Source organism: Pyrus communis, chromosome 5 (genome assembly GCF_041283825.1).
Source record: "Pyrus communis isolate YQ-2024b chromosome 5, ASM4128382v1, whole genome shotgun sequence".
NCBI lineage: Eukaryota > Viridiplantae > Streptophyta > Magnoliopsida > Rosales > Rosaceae > Pyrus > Pyrus communis.
The window spans coordinates 38,981-53,305 of NC_142569.1; the positions used below are offsets into that span (position 1 = coordinate 38,981).

General features: G+C 35.8%; 2 protein-coding genes and 1 long non-coding RNA gene across 6 annotated transcripts; 2 read left to right on the forward strand and 1 right to left on the reverse strand.

Moving 5' to 3' along the window:
• On the reverse strand, positions 1-4,185 carry LOC137725938 (putative galacturonosyltransferase 4). Its single transcript, XM_068464784.2, has 9 exons — positions 3,584-4,185; positions 3,439-3,476; positions 3,302-3,349; positions 3,065-3,188; positions 2,747-2,943; positions 2,248-2,516; positions 1,681-2,038; positions 927-1,502; positions 1-560 (listed from the first exon to the last, which is right to left on the reverse strand). Exons 1-9 carry the CDS (start codon positions 3,696-3,698, stop codon positions 285-287), a joined length of 2,001 nt encoding a protein of 666 aa, XP_068320885.1. The 5' UTR covers positions 3,699-4,185; the 3' UTR covers positions 1-284.
• Positions 4,186-6,512: 2,327 nt separating this feature from the next.
• LOC148696500 (uncharacterized) lies at positions 6,513-7,572 on the forward strand. Of its 4 annotated transcripts, none has more exons than XM_088693510.1 (4): positions 6,513-6,821; positions 6,934-6,981; positions 7,160-7,196; positions 7,380-7,562. In XM_088693510.1, exons 1-4 carry the CDS (start codon positions 6,549-6,551, stop codon positions 7,421-7,423), a joined length of 402 nt encoding a protein of 133 aa, XP_088549636.1. In that variant the 5' UTR covers positions 6,513-6,548; the 3' UTR covers positions 7,424-7,562. The 4 variants fall into 4 exon arrangements, 1 of the variants encoding a protein (XP_088549636.1); XR_015962172.1 differs by having other exon boundaries at positions 6,682-6,821; positions 7,121-7,196; positions 7,438-7,572; XR_015962171.1 differs by having other exon boundaries at positions 6,682-6,821; positions 7,121-7,196; positions 7,380-7,518.
• Positions 7,573-7,744: 172 nt separating this feature from the next.
• On the forward strand, positions 7,745-9,865 carry LOC137726232 (uncharacterized). The gene is made up of 6 exons (XR_015962173.1): positions 7,745-7,883; positions 8,411-8,471; positions 8,573-8,626; positions 9,093-9,144; positions 9,325-9,414; positions 9,623-9,865. It is a non-coding gene; the product is annotated as an uncharacterized LOC137726232 (long non-coding RNA).
• The last annotated feature ends 4,460 nt before the right edge of the window (positions 9,866-14,325 follow it).

Here is a 14,325-nt window from a genome sequence, read left to right on the forward strand (position 1 = left end):
TGCTATTAATATGGTGATGCTGATTCCTGAAAAGATGAATAATTTACAAGCACATGTGACTTCTCCAGACATGTATTCGTACACAACATGAAATACATAGTTAGGAACAAATGAAACCGATAAAGGGAAAAGAAAAATCAAAATGTATACAGAAAGAATATAACCTTAAAGCTGTTCCTTTAGAACCAAAAATAAATAAATAATCCTACCGAGAAAGAAAGGCAAACCTGTGGTATTTTATAGCAAATTGCTCAAAACACTTCAAAATTACCACAAGAGCCATTCTATGGATTGATGTTGCACTCTCGCATGTACGTATGATCATAGTCAACAAATTTTGCCCAGTAATTTCGGTATTTCGGTATGCCTATCTCAAGCCACGGTTTCATGTTGCCATTGTAGTGTATTACAGCTGCTCCATCAATTTCCTTCTGGTTAACACTAGGGTTATAACCAAGGCCCAGCACGTGCCAGGAGCGGTCCAGTGGGTATGTGCGTTTCCAAAACGTTATGAGACCAGGTGGTAGCGTTCCCAATTTCCACAGTTGTCTATCATGATTCTGTGCACAAAAACTTCGTTCAGACTAGGAAACAATTTAATTCAAGTCTCTAAAGTATAGCTCTCATCAGAGAATGCTGGAAGGGGGCAACAAGCAAGACGTCTTAGAGGTATGACAATATTGGTCTAATTAATGCTAATCCATTCTTAGAGCTCCAAATCTCTGTGTGAATAGAGATGTTATCCTAATATTTTACACGACCATCCGTCGATTGATGCCTATGGTGCTCTGACAATCAGCTAGTTTCTAGTCAAGATTCAAAAACTTTATTGCACATTTATATTAAAATGCTAACGAAAGTTAAATAGTCAAGTCAATCATTTCATATTTCCCAAAAAAAAAAAAATCTGAAACCATTTTTCTTACCAGCTTCTGCCATCCGTGGTACACTTCTGTGATGTTTTGCTTCTTCCATTCCTCCAAATCAAATATATTCATACCATATGCCCATCCACAAGCATGGGCATCAAAATTCTTTGAGATTAGAGGATTTGAAAAGTTAAGATACCGATCAAAGCGATGGAAGCTTTCTCCACAAGTCTCCACAGCACCATTAACATTTCCCTTCAAGTCAAGGGACCATAAAGCAGTAAGGTCCTTCTTTACAACTACGTCATCATCCAAAAATAGAACTTTGTTGAGCTTCGGGAAGATCTCTGGAAGGTAAAAGCGGAGATGGTTCAGGATAGACAAGTACTTCGGGTTTTGGAACTTCAAATTTGAATCAGAATTGGTCCGATGAGTCCTAAAGTAATAATCTATCATGGATGCAGAACCCAACTGCTTCATAACTGGACTGTAGCTTGTATTCAACCATGAAAATTCTTCAGTGTTTTGAACCTGAATAGTGGCCTGGCCCGGTGGATTTACCAAAAACCACATTCTCATAGCAGCATAATTGAGCCTGTCAGTGACAATGTGGAAAACATGGTTTGCAGGGTCCTGTCAATGTTCCAAGCAGGGTAGTCAGGTAAAGATGTCAACCAAAAGAATAGGTCCTGACATGGACAATAGATTCTTGATTGGTAGACTAGGGTTCTTTTTACTTAATCGTTCTTTATAATTTTCTTTCACTTGCAAACGGGACAACAGAAAAAACATGAGAATCTCTCTACATCACCTTAGCATGGGTGACAGTTGAGTTTACAACAACCGCTGCAGCCAATACATTGTCCGAGAATAATGCATAATGGTACATCCGGGAATCTTCTAATTTCTCTTGATTGGGAAACTTCTGCTGAGAAGAATTTAAGGTATGGTACTCAGTGGTAAGGCGCAATGGAAGACAGTGAAGTCCCTTTGGAAGTGTTTTTGCGGTTAATTGCGTCAAGAACATAGCCTGCTTCTTGTGCACCCGGAGTTGCTCTTCCATTGAATGGAGCATAGCCCAAAGCTTTTTCACCATAGCAGCGCAGTTGTCTTGAATTTGCTTTTCTTTAGTCAATGTCTGTTCCATTGCCTTCAACTTGTCGTAGGCGCTGTATTAGTAGCAATAATTGTTACGGAATCAATTTAAAAAAAAAACAAAGAAAAGGGAGTTTTAGGTGGAAATAGAAATATAGAAAGATAAAATGTTACATTTTAAACAGGGAACTAATAAGGATATCAACAAATATATTCATGAACAAAAAGGAACGACAAACTTGGGCCAGGTAGCAGTGCTACTTTCTTTTAAGAGAAGACATACTTCCTTGGGAGATCAGAATCCTTGCTTGCATCCCCAAGTGTTTTTTGAACTTCTTTTATCCGCAGCCGAATCTCCCTTGTGAAATGGGGGTTGTTTCTTGTGGCTGGAAGAGAGAGGTAAACCTTTGCCCTGATAAGCTGGTCTTTAAGATGTCGTACCTGTCCATTTGGGATGGCCGTTTCATCATTTTGTTTTGCAGTCATAGTTTTTGTGGGTCTTCTTCGATCAACCTTGCTGGAGGTTTGAGTGGATTGCTCAGGTTTTGTTTCCTAAAAGAAGAAGCAGAGCCACGAAAGAAGAGAGAAACAAGAAGCATGAATCAATCTCTTATCTAATAGCAAGAAGGAAGGAAAATCTAAAACAAGTTAGTACAAAAAAATGGATTCTATTTATTGCATAAACATTCACATTTGGCAATTAGAAGTTTGAAAAAGGACAAGCATTTCTAATAGTGAGCCAGGACTAGCATTGGTCTAAAGGGAAATGGAAGAATCCATACCCTAGTCCGAGAGGCATCATTGATATTTTGCTCAGAAGCTCCTATTTTGGCATCGGACTCGGACAGAAACTGATTTCCTTGCTCATGTGTTTTAGTGACCTGTCTGATCGGGTCATATGTTTGAGACAGATCCGGGTCAGTGTTGGTAGATAACATTCTAGCTGATACATGCTCCATGGAGTCGACGAACCGCCCATCTAAGAAGTAAATGGAGATCCTCTAATTAAAAAGAAGAAATCACAGAAATAAAAAAAAGGGGGCATGCAGGCAGGCAGGCAGGCAGGCACTCAGTTGAGGAGTAAAATAAATGATGATAACCTTGATGTGGATGAGACTGATTGGGGTGGGCGGAGGTCCCCTTTGCCCCTGGTAATGAATCAGTGGAGTTGTCGGAATATACGACTCCTACTCGTTCTTTAGGCCTTGTGGTTGTGGATGACTCCTATGCTCAAGAAACAAAAAGCACAAATAAAGATCCGAAAGTTGAGTCCTTCATTTGTGTGTGAATGCGTGTGGTGCTAGAAAAGGAAGAAGGGAATGTAATTAGAGATAAACCTGAGGAAGCAGATTTAGATGGGCAGTAGTATGAGCCGCATTTGCAGGCTGTGAAGAAATTTCAAAAATTCAAAGACATTAACTCAACCAACAAGAAAGAGGTCATCGAGAACGAAAACAAAAAGGAAACAACTTACAAAGGCTGTAACATCTTCAACGAAATCGTCGTCTCCAGCTGCAGAGAAAAGAAAAGGAGCAGCATTGGGAGTTAGGGATTATTTAATTTTAAAAAGAACAAAGGGATTAGAAGAAGAAGAAGAAGTTGTTAGATGACAGACTTACAGGCGGAGGAGGAAGAGGCCTGGATGGAGATGGAGGCAAGGCGATCAGTGTAAAGAGTAATGGGAGCAATAACCGTTACAAACAACATGACCATCACCATATTCCTCGCCATCATCTTTTCTTTTCTAAAAATAAAAAAGAAATGGAAGTCACCGACACGACACCCAGAGGCACTGAGGCACTCGCAGGTGGGAGATTTTTGGGGCAAACAGCCGTCGCAGCTCTTCTTAATGCAGAGGTGGTAGTGGTTTCTCCTTCTCCTCTGGTGGTGGATTGAATGATAGATTTGATTATCCTTCCTTCGACTTCGATCCCTCTCTCGCCGATCTCCCTCAAAAAGTAGAGGTAGAGGAATAAAATAAATTTAAGTCGTCGTCGTCTAAGTTCTAACACAAATAAATAACAAGCAGAAAGCAAATGATAAACGGACGGACAGTCACTCGACTCGCTCTCTTTCCCTTCCTACAACTTACAGTTACAACTCAAAACTTACAACAACAAAACGGAAAGATATGAAAATGAGAAGTTCAGACGGCAGAGAGACAAAAAAAAGTCGAAACATTTAGAAAAATAATTAAAATTCGAATTATATATAGAATTGTAGTCGTCTTTTTTAAAGTTAGGATAATTATAATATAAAGTACTGATATATTTAAATTTTCACTTTTATATTAACTTTTAGCTATGGCTAGTTTAAACTTGGAAATGTGAATATAATTCTATATAGATTTTCAAAAATTTCAACAAAATCGGCGGGTCCTCTCTTCATAAATAAAGGGGCAGTTTGATCCCGGTCTAAAAAATTCACCTGCTTTCCGATTGGGTCCAATTTTATTTGATTTTTTATTACACCTATTTTGCCCCCTTGAAAATAAAAAATATTTAAATTCTTTATTTTTGAATTTTAAAATTTTAAAATTTGAATATTCAAATACCTTTATCTACCCATTTTCTAATTAAAAACATTTTAAAAACACATTACAACCAATTTTATAAGTTTATCAAAAATTAAAAGAAAAGTTGTCGAGGTAGATAAAAAATTTGTGATGTAGGTAGATAATATTAATTAATCTATGATATAGATAGACTATGAATAAAAACCCATCGTATAGATAGATAACACAAAATAATATGTGATATAGATAGACTAATGAGCAAAAACATATCGTATAGGTAGATAAAATACAATTAATCTATAACACAGGTAAAATAAACAAAATATACAAATAGATTCATTACAAAAATATATAATACAGATAGATAAACAAAATATACAACATCTATCTTGCGGTTCTGTATTTTGAAGATGGGCTATGGACACGAGTTTTCCTCTACATAATCTTGTGTGATGTTATCGATTTCCACATAACTAGGATCTTCTTTGTTCTGGTTATAGAAAGGGTGAAACTTTTTTTTCTTTTTTTTTGCTCGTTCTAGTTTCTGTATGCTAGATCCTAACAGTGTACATTTTATAAATCTTGACAACCACTATACTTGAATTTCATAAGGCAAATGAGTTGGTTTAGTATCCTTGATGTTGACTCAGATCCATCTGCCTGGTTTGGAATTTGTTCAGCCCGAAGTTACCAGTTGTTTCAGTGTTGACAAGTTTTATTGTTTCTGATTTTAGAGTAGTTGAATCTCTGTTACTTTAGGCTTGGCCTTTTCATTCCTTTTGAATTGAGACATTCTTATCGAGCAAGATGTTGGTTTCAATTTCCTTATGCATGTGGGCTGGTTTCAATTTCCTTATGCATGTGGGCTATGGCTGTTTAATTTATCTTGGGAAGAGAACATTTTTCTGGAAATTTTAAAACTTGAAAGAAAAGACTGAACAAGAAGGAAGGGGATCGGAGAACACAGCACAAATTGTATACAAGAGTTATGGAAGAAGAGATATACTTTAAAACTAATTCTACAAGTAGGGGATTATTTAAAGATAAATAATTAATTTCATAATACAAGTAAATCTAGAATTAAACGATAATGTTAATAGAGGGGTAATTTTGACAAAAAAATGAAAATAAAATGGCGTGGACAATGAATCACTGGACTTAAATTAATAATTAAATAAAATTGAATTATTTCTAGTAATTGCTTACAAATTTGGACTTATTTCAAGTTTCTTCATAAATAAAACAAAAATAGTTATAATAGATTGATGGAATATTGATGATAGACAGAAGCCCGCTTATAACAAATATAGAATAAATACCACTTGGTTTTGCAATATTACACTTTCACCGTGAGATCTTGTACGCTTTTGCGTTTTTGGCCAAGTTAGCAAAGAATCTTCTATTATATATTAAAGCCAACAATGTGATGAACAGTGTGCATGTTCACAAAAAGATTGGGATCATGCACTTCGACAAAAATAATTTGACCAAAATGCTCTTACGCCAAAAAAATCAAAACAGCAAAAATGAATGCATAATATAATACAAGGGTAATTTTGTAAATTTACTTTTAAATAATACCCTGCCTCTTTCTTCCCTACCGTTTCATTTGTTCCTCCTCCTCTGTTTCTACCTTTCTATCCGGATGTCCACCATCCGTGAAGCCTTTCTTTTAACCTGGTCTTGGTTTTTTAAACCAAAGGTAGATTGTCTGGCCACTCATTTTCATACTCTTCTCGTACCTTCTTGTTTGTAGTTTGTGTGATTACGATTAAATTACGTTAACATTTTATATTTCTATTACTTTTTGTTTTATTATTTTTATAAAAAAAAATTAATATAAAATATTAACATGACTTAGCTGTGACTACACAAACAAAAGACATAAAGAGATTATAGAAATGGAAGAACTGTCGATCCACCTCCTTTTAAACCTACGCACATGGTTTGTGGCACAGAAAAGGATAAATAAAAAAGTAATAAAAAATCGGTTATAGGACGAAAAAATGATTAAAAAATATCAGAAAGTTAAACACGGCTACAGGATTGTGGCACAAAGACGATAAAAAATGATAAAGAACGTGTACACGTGTTGGTCATCGCGGGAAGGGAAAAGTTCGGCCTTTCCATTTGTTTCCAGAACGAGGCTTTTCCATTTGTTTCCAGAAGGATCTCTCCCGTTCTCTCTCAAAACCGTGAACCACAAACCACGAACCACAACATCCTTCTCAGTTCGACAGCATCTCATCCCTCCTCCTCCGCTGTACAACATCTCGCCCTCCAGGCTCCTCTCTCCTTCCTCCTCCTCCGTTGGGCAGCATCTCCTCCGCTCTTTCTCATGGGTATTTTTTTTTTTTTTTCATCTTTGTATTTCCTCAGATCCCTTCTGCTTTTACCAATTACCGCGTATAAATACAACATAATCTCCACTCTCTCTCGTATCCTTCCCACTAGGCGATGATGGCAGCGAGGGGCATCTCGCTCCGCGTTGTCGAAGGCCAGGTCTCTTCCTCTGCTTCCACTCCATTCATTTTATTTTTTTATTTTTCATCTTGAAAAATGAAAAAAGGCTTGGCTTTCTGATTTTCCAATGCTATTATATATACTTTCTTATTTATGGAAATTAGTTCTGATTTTCCAGTTCACCCAAACCGAATTTTGACTTTTGGTCGATTTTCAGCTATTCCACTCCATACACAACCAAACGCCAGAACAAGGTAATGTCTCTCAGTCCTTGTTATATCTACCCTTTCGTTTATTTAGGCTGAAAGATTCCAAGAATTATAATTTAGAAACTGCAAAGCAATGGGTTGTGGGTCTATGTTTCTAACTGTTAAAGAGTTGGATTTTTGAAGGTAAGAATTCAAAAGTGGGTACTTTTTGGTTATTTGGTGAATTAGGTTTTTGTAGTTTGAGGAGAATTTTTGACAGTGGCCACATCTGAATGAGCTGGTGTAGTGCTACACCACAAACTGGGTGAAGGTCACAATAAGTATTAGTCACTACGAGAGCGTTGGACTGTCCTCATTCTGGAACCAGGTTTAAGAGGGCCCTAACACTAACATTGAAACCGTTATATAACCCTTTTCTTTTCGTCTTTTAGTCTTTCGCTTATTCGAGCATATGCTGTCATTTAAAATTAGTGGTCCGGTTAATGTACCTGCAGTATCAGTAGTTCCTCTCTTTTTAATAGAGTGATTCCCTTTCTTGCGCACGTAAAATCTTCATGTTTGTAAATGCACACATCATATGACTTTTAACAGAAGTCTTGCTTCTATCATTTGATGTTGCTGTGGGACTTTGAGTATTATCTTCAACAACTTCACTAGAGGACGCACTTTTAGTGAGTTGGTGGTTGAAGCAAAGCAGGCAGGTTGAAGCAAAGCAAAGCAACAAATATAGGGGTAACTGTTTAATTAATCTATTAATTTTAATGCATTTCTTGAGTTATAAATATGGTGAACCCATTATTCAATACTAGCTCAATAATCATAATGTTCTTCTCTGACTTTGTGTCTGAATTTTGATATATAATCTATTTGAGTTTTCTATAGGGAATAATCTTTTGGTACTTGCTGCTTTTGTATTATTAAATTTTAACACTAGCAATTTCCTCTATGTATATAATGTGTTGACTTTGTATAATAATTGCAGCCTTTTGAAAAAACTGAGTTGCCCAGGCTGATCAAAGAGAAATCAGTTCTTAGTCACAATCATATAAAAAACATGATATACAAGCTATAGAAGAAATATGTGCAACTTTGAATTTAATGAATTGTGGTGTTTTGTCTTCTGAATTTCTAACCTATTAATATTGGAAGACCTAAAAGATTATTCCAATGTCTCGTTTCTGGATTTATTCAAATTTGTAGTGAAATGATGGTATTTATAAATTTTAATTTATTTTTTCTACGATTACATGTTGATGCAGATTTATTCTGTACGATTCTCTGGTTAGGGTAAGCATGTTGTTGAGCTTTGATTTTGTGAGGGTAAGCTCTTAATCTTTCCTCTATCGTTTTGTTGTTCATCCTATTGTTGTAATTTACTTGCTGTTTGTGATGGAAACAATTTGGTCTTTTCTCTTTACTAGAGGTTTGAGCGCCTTTGTCATAGAGATATTTCAGAAGGGAATCAGACTTTCCAAGTAAGATAAAGATGATACAAAACTATATATGACTGTCTTCTTATCTAATTAATTTCAATTTGTATTTAATACAAATAATTATTTTGGTAGATATGGAATACTTTTGTTACATCCTTAGGAGTAAAGTGTTTGCCTTTTTTTGATAGCAACTATTTCGAGGTTTGATTCACAGGGTGAACATTGAATTTATCCACGTTAAAGGGACACTGTTAGTACATTAAAAGTTCTGTTACGTTATTTTCATAGAATTAAGAGATAATTTTATGCTTATATTGAATATTCATTCATGATCACATATTTATATGAGTAGAATCTTTTATTGTTTTATCTCATTTGGGATTTTACGTTTTAGTGAATGTACAGTTTTCATCTCATTTGAGATTCTACTTCTTAAATGTTGTCAACGAATATATGAATATATCCATTCCTATTAATAGTGCTGCTCTAACAAGCTCGTGATTTACAGTTTCAAGACTAATGCTTTAAGTTCGTGATTTACAAAGTTAGCAAATGCTAAGGTAATTGTTTCTAATCTATAAATTCATACTCTCACTGGGTTGTAGCTTTGCTAATTAAATTTCTATCATAACTTAAACTGTTTTCACTTTTTTTTTTTTAATTGGAATAAATGCAACACCATATGATTTAAAATGAAAGACAATAAACCACGATTGATATTTTATTTGTCTTGAATACAGCTTTTACTAGCTCAGTTCATGGGACAACATCTGCTACCTCAACCAACAGTACAGGACGAAAACTTACATGTTCCAGTTGTAATCTTTTTTGTATGTAAACATCTTTCTAACGTTTTCAACGTAAATAATATTAATCTTCTATGTCATGCCGACAACTGTTTTTATCAAAATGTATGGGAGTTTTCATAAGAAATGTTGTGCACAAAGATATTTTGCTGTACATTTATTTTTTTAATGTTTAATTTATTTTTAAATCGTGGTAAAATAATGTCATTATAGAAGAGCCTTCCGTGTGCAGGTGCGGAAGGCTAGTAATCAATAATCCTAGCGCGTGAGCAGGCTGCGTCAACGACTCAACAACACGTGAGATACTGCCACGTACGTCGAACACCAAGATACCGTGATTGAAGCTGGGCGCTGTTTTTTCCTTTATCTATTTATTGATTGATTTGTTTAATGAGATAAACTACAACACTGGAAGAGTGAAACTGAAATTGAACACAGCAAAGGACACGAGGAGAAATTATGGGATATTACAGTACCACCACGTGCACTGGAACTAACCAATAAGTACCTGACACGAGACAGAATATTAAATGCTTCAATCAGATCATGCAACTATCCACCCCTCACAGATGAACTCCCACCATATCTTCAATGACAGTGCCATTTGAATACAAACCGCCTTTCAATTTCTGGTTTGATCATCTTCAATTGAAGGGTTTAGAGGGTTAGAGGATCGAAAATAGTTTGAAAACCATCTCCGACCGAGGGCTAGGCCAGAGGGTTGTAGAATCTGAGAGGGTTCCACAAAATCGAATAGGGCTGGAGGGCTGGTTGCATGCACCCACCCATCCAGCCCGGGGCTGGCCAAAAAAATCGTCTTTCCCGTCGGTTATATTCGACATGAATGCTTAAGAAAAAATTTCAAATGCAATAATTAGCCAACGTTAGCTAGCCGTTGCATTTGAATTTTTTTTTACAATTTTATTATTTTTTTTATTTACAAAATTTTTTCTATAACTTCTATTTTTCATATTTTTTTTTAATTCCATTTTTTCCTATAACTTTTATTTCACAAAATTTGTTTCATATTATTTTTAAATTATATTTTTTTTTTCTGTAACTTCCTAAATCATTATACAACATTAAATTAAATTAAGTAACATGAAGCAACATTAAACAATATGAAACAACATTAAATAACATTAACCAACAAACAAATTATACAACATACAAAAAACATTTAACAACATTAAACTTAAACAACATTTTTAAAAACATTTAACATAAAACTTAAACGCCTACTCCATGCTTCTTTTGGCCCAAAGATGTGTAACAAGATCCTGTTGTATATTAGATTGGCATGCGACATCGCTCTGTTTCGTGGTTTGTAAGAGCGACCAGCAATAGAGCCACCCCATTGAGGTTGTTCCTCAGTTGGCTGACACACCATAGTCGCAGCCATGGCTGCTGCTCTGTTTTGTTTGTTGCGCCTTACTTGAACTTCTTCATCAGACTCCTCATCTTCTTGTCTCATTTGCGTCCATTTTGCTTCCAATTTGGAATTGGATGAGGACCCCCAGTTGGAATCCGAAAAGAATCCAAAGTTGGAATTCATTGCAAACTTGAATTGAAAAAGATTGAATTCAAAGTTGTGTGAATTATAGCCAATATCCACCCTACTTATAGCAAAAGAAAAATTCAAATCCAATGGCTAGCTGACGTTAGCATGATGTCAGCTACCAACGGTTAGCTAAAGTCACTTAGCTGTTAGATTTGAATTTGAGTTGTAGTTTTTAAATAATAAATTATGTTTGGCCCTATGGCCCTTGGTTGGAGACAGAGGCAAATATGGCCTGTATTGTTCATTAAAATATTAATTTTTTTGAGGGCCAAAGGGCTAAAACGAGCCCTCTAGCCAGCGGTCGGTTGGAAATGGCCTTAATCCGCTCCTTGAAGCAACTCCATTGCTGCAACTACGCTTCGAGATAAGCTTGGGATTAAACTTCTCGTTACTTTTAACATAACTCTTGCTCCTGAAATCCGAAGGCCCCGAATTCCTATTCCCCAATGATTTTACAAGAAACCACTACCACCACCACTTCCTCGACCACCACCATATCGATCAAAACCAGCTGAAACTCCTATTTTCGGACCTCAAACAAGATTTTTGATCCAAAACACACCTCCGAATCCGGAACCTATTGGTGTTCTCTCTTCCAAGGCCGATCCTAAGTTTTTTGGTGCCTAATGCGAAAGTTCAAAATGTGCCTTTTTTTAATATGGAAACATATGTTTAAAAAAAATATTTAATGAGGGTCAGAACCCAGACGAAGCTGAGGGCTAGACCCTCATGCTCAAATTATATTACTTGAGAAAATATACAACGGGGGGACATAGTACCTAAATCTCGACTATCAAAAGTACAATCATATACAACCACTCCTAACAAAGCTCCTTGAAATTTCAACCTTTGAGAAATTGTCTTCTGGCATTTTTTGAAGCAAAATCATCAATTATATCATCATACTCCAAGTCTTCAATCTCATCATTTTCAATGCATAAGATTGCTAATCCATTTAATCTATCTTGAGTCATAGTGGTCCTCAAGTAAGATTTTAATAATTTCAATTTTTAAAAACTTCTTTCTGCATATGCATGAGCCATTTCCTATCATAAATTTCACCCGTTCATAATTTTCAATCATAGTAGTCTAAGGAAACTTTTCTAGAGAGTTTGTCCTTAGGATAAGTGATATTAGTTTCTCGAATTTGTCTCTTTTCTACAAGTAAGTCTCTCATTTCTACATTAAGACCATCTCAAACTTTTGTATCATAAAGGTTTAAATGGAAAATAGGTTTAGGAGATTCAATATTTTCCTCTACACCAATATGATTATTATCAACATTTAAATCCACATCACCACCATTTTCATGGTCTTGACACTCATCACCAACATTTTCCTCTAAATCACCACCATTTTCATGGTCCTGGGACTCGTCATTAACATCTTTCTCTACATAACCACCAATTTCATGATCATGAGACTCCCCAACAACATTTTGTGACTCTTCACCAACATCATTTTCTCTCAGATTTTTAACCGACTCATTCTTTATAGAAATTTTTTTATTAAGAGATCCTCTTAAACTTTCGGCAATTTCGTTATCTTTTGCCTTTTTTTTTCCCTTTTCATATTACCATATAGTTGTTTCCTAAAAGACATGACTTCGATAATTTGTTTGCAAAAATTACCTACACATGATATAACAAAAATTTCCTATCAAAATTATCATTCCAACACATATTATATATTATAAAAACCCAAACATCTATTATATATTATAAAAGCACTAACACATAGTCTAACATATTAGAAAATTTGATAAAATTGAACCTAAAAATTGGGTTTGAAATGAAATCAAATAATTCAATTAATCAAGAATTCAATTCATTAATAATAATAATTATATACATCAATTATCATATAATTCCATGTCACTTGCAAAATTTTATTTTAAATTATGAATTAATAATTCAAATTTTAAATATTAGTTTACCTCAAAACTCATAAGGGTTGATGAATGAGAAGTACTTGTCGGGCTTGCTGGCTTGGAAGTTGCAGTGCAACAGCTTGCAGTGAGTTTTGAGAGTTAAATTGCTGCACTTGTAGCCAATGGATAGGAGCAAAGGACAAAGACGGCATGCATGGCAGTGGGGAAAGTGGGAAACAAAGTGGAGTGGGAAATTGGGAAAAATGAAGATATGTCAGGAACTTAGGGTTACTTGGGGACTAGTGGTCCCCATTATGTTTTTTTTTTTCTTTTTTTTAATGACCCAAAACCTAGGTCGTTCAACTCTTTTGTCAAACTTGGGCTCTTGCCCTCCAACCCCTATTTTGGACTTTGGATAAATTTTTTTTTTCCTTATACCTAATTATATGGATTTTTATTTTTGGGTGCCCCTTTCAATTTTGGTCCCTGGACAACTGCCCTGATAGAATTGGGCCTGGGCCAGACCTGGTCTCTTTTGGCTCACTCAAATTTTGTTCAGAATCAGCTAAATATCTGTAACTTTCATCAATTCTGACCCGAAACCCACCTCCATTTTCAACATCGATACGGATTTCCAGATCTGGGTTGGACCTAAAAACCAAAGGAGAGTTGCATTCCAAGTCAATCATAGGCTAAAACAGATCAAAGGAGAAGAAAAACGGAGCTGGACTTGGGTGAGCGGAAGCACACTCTTTCTCAGTCCGAAAGCGCCTTCGGAGCTTCTTCATCTTGTGACGGCACAGTATGGCGGAGCAAAAAATAAGGAGAAACCCCTAACGGCGTAGAGGGAGATTGTACCCAAACGTCAAATTTTCATTTAACATTACTCTATCGTGCACTTGTTGGTAGGTACTATTAATTGTTAGTGTCACGTGATGGTAACATCTAATAATTTCTCAAAAGGAAATGATCGCAACAAATTCACAATCCAAAATCGCAACGAATCCATCCATTTTAATTCGAAATGCATGCATATATGTATATTCCATTAAGCACGTCAACGGCACTCGACACCATATATACATATTGTGCATCATTTCAATTTTCCTTACATAATTAATAAATACATTATTAGATTGAAAAAATCATATGACATTACCCTCCAAAGACAGGATATAGTTGCCCCCTGGGCTGTCGGCACAACTAACATAACGCTAGACATCAGTTATTACTGGTGCTGGGCCATTCCCTTTTTTCCTCCGCTTACTTTATTGTCCACCCCGTTTAAGTTGTCCCACCTATTGGTTGATTGAATCCCTCAATTTCTATAAAATCTGCTCCAGCTCCATGTCAATCGGTAAGGCTATTGGGTGGGCCCATCCCCTAGGGATTGATCAATTGAGCAAGATTAGCTTGAGGTCTCACTTGAGCTTATCTGACGTCACTTGCGTTATATATATATATATATTTTTTACACTTCACACATGTGTGGGCGCGTGTCGTC

Bases quoted from the DNA above. Each gene is read 5' to 3' on its own strand.
- LOC148696500 (XM_088693510.1), top strand. From the start codon at position 6,549: ATGATAAAGAACGTGTACACGTGTTGGTCATCGCGGGAAGGGAAAAGT. The intron at 6,982-7,159 runs GTCTCTTCCTCT...GTCGATTTTCAG, and splicing joins TCCGCGTTGTCGAAGGCCAG to CTATTCCACTCCATACACAA. The intron at 7,197-7,379 runs GTAATGTCTCTC...TTGGTGAATTAG, and splicing joins CAACCAAACGCCAGAACAAG to GTTTTTGTAGTTTGAGGAGA.
- LOC137725938 (XM_068464784.2), bottom strand. From the start codon at position 3,698: ATGATGGCGAGGAATATGGTGATGGTCATGTTGTTTGTAACGGTTATT. The intron at 3,477-3,583 runs GTAAGTCTGTCA...TTTTCTCTGCAG, and splicing joins GGCCTCTTCCTCCTCCGCCT to CTGGAGACGACGATTTCGTT. The intron at 3,350-3,438 runs GTAAGTTGTTTC...ATTTCTTCACAG, and splicing joins TTGAAGATGTTACAGCCTTT to CCTGCAAATGCGGCTCATAC.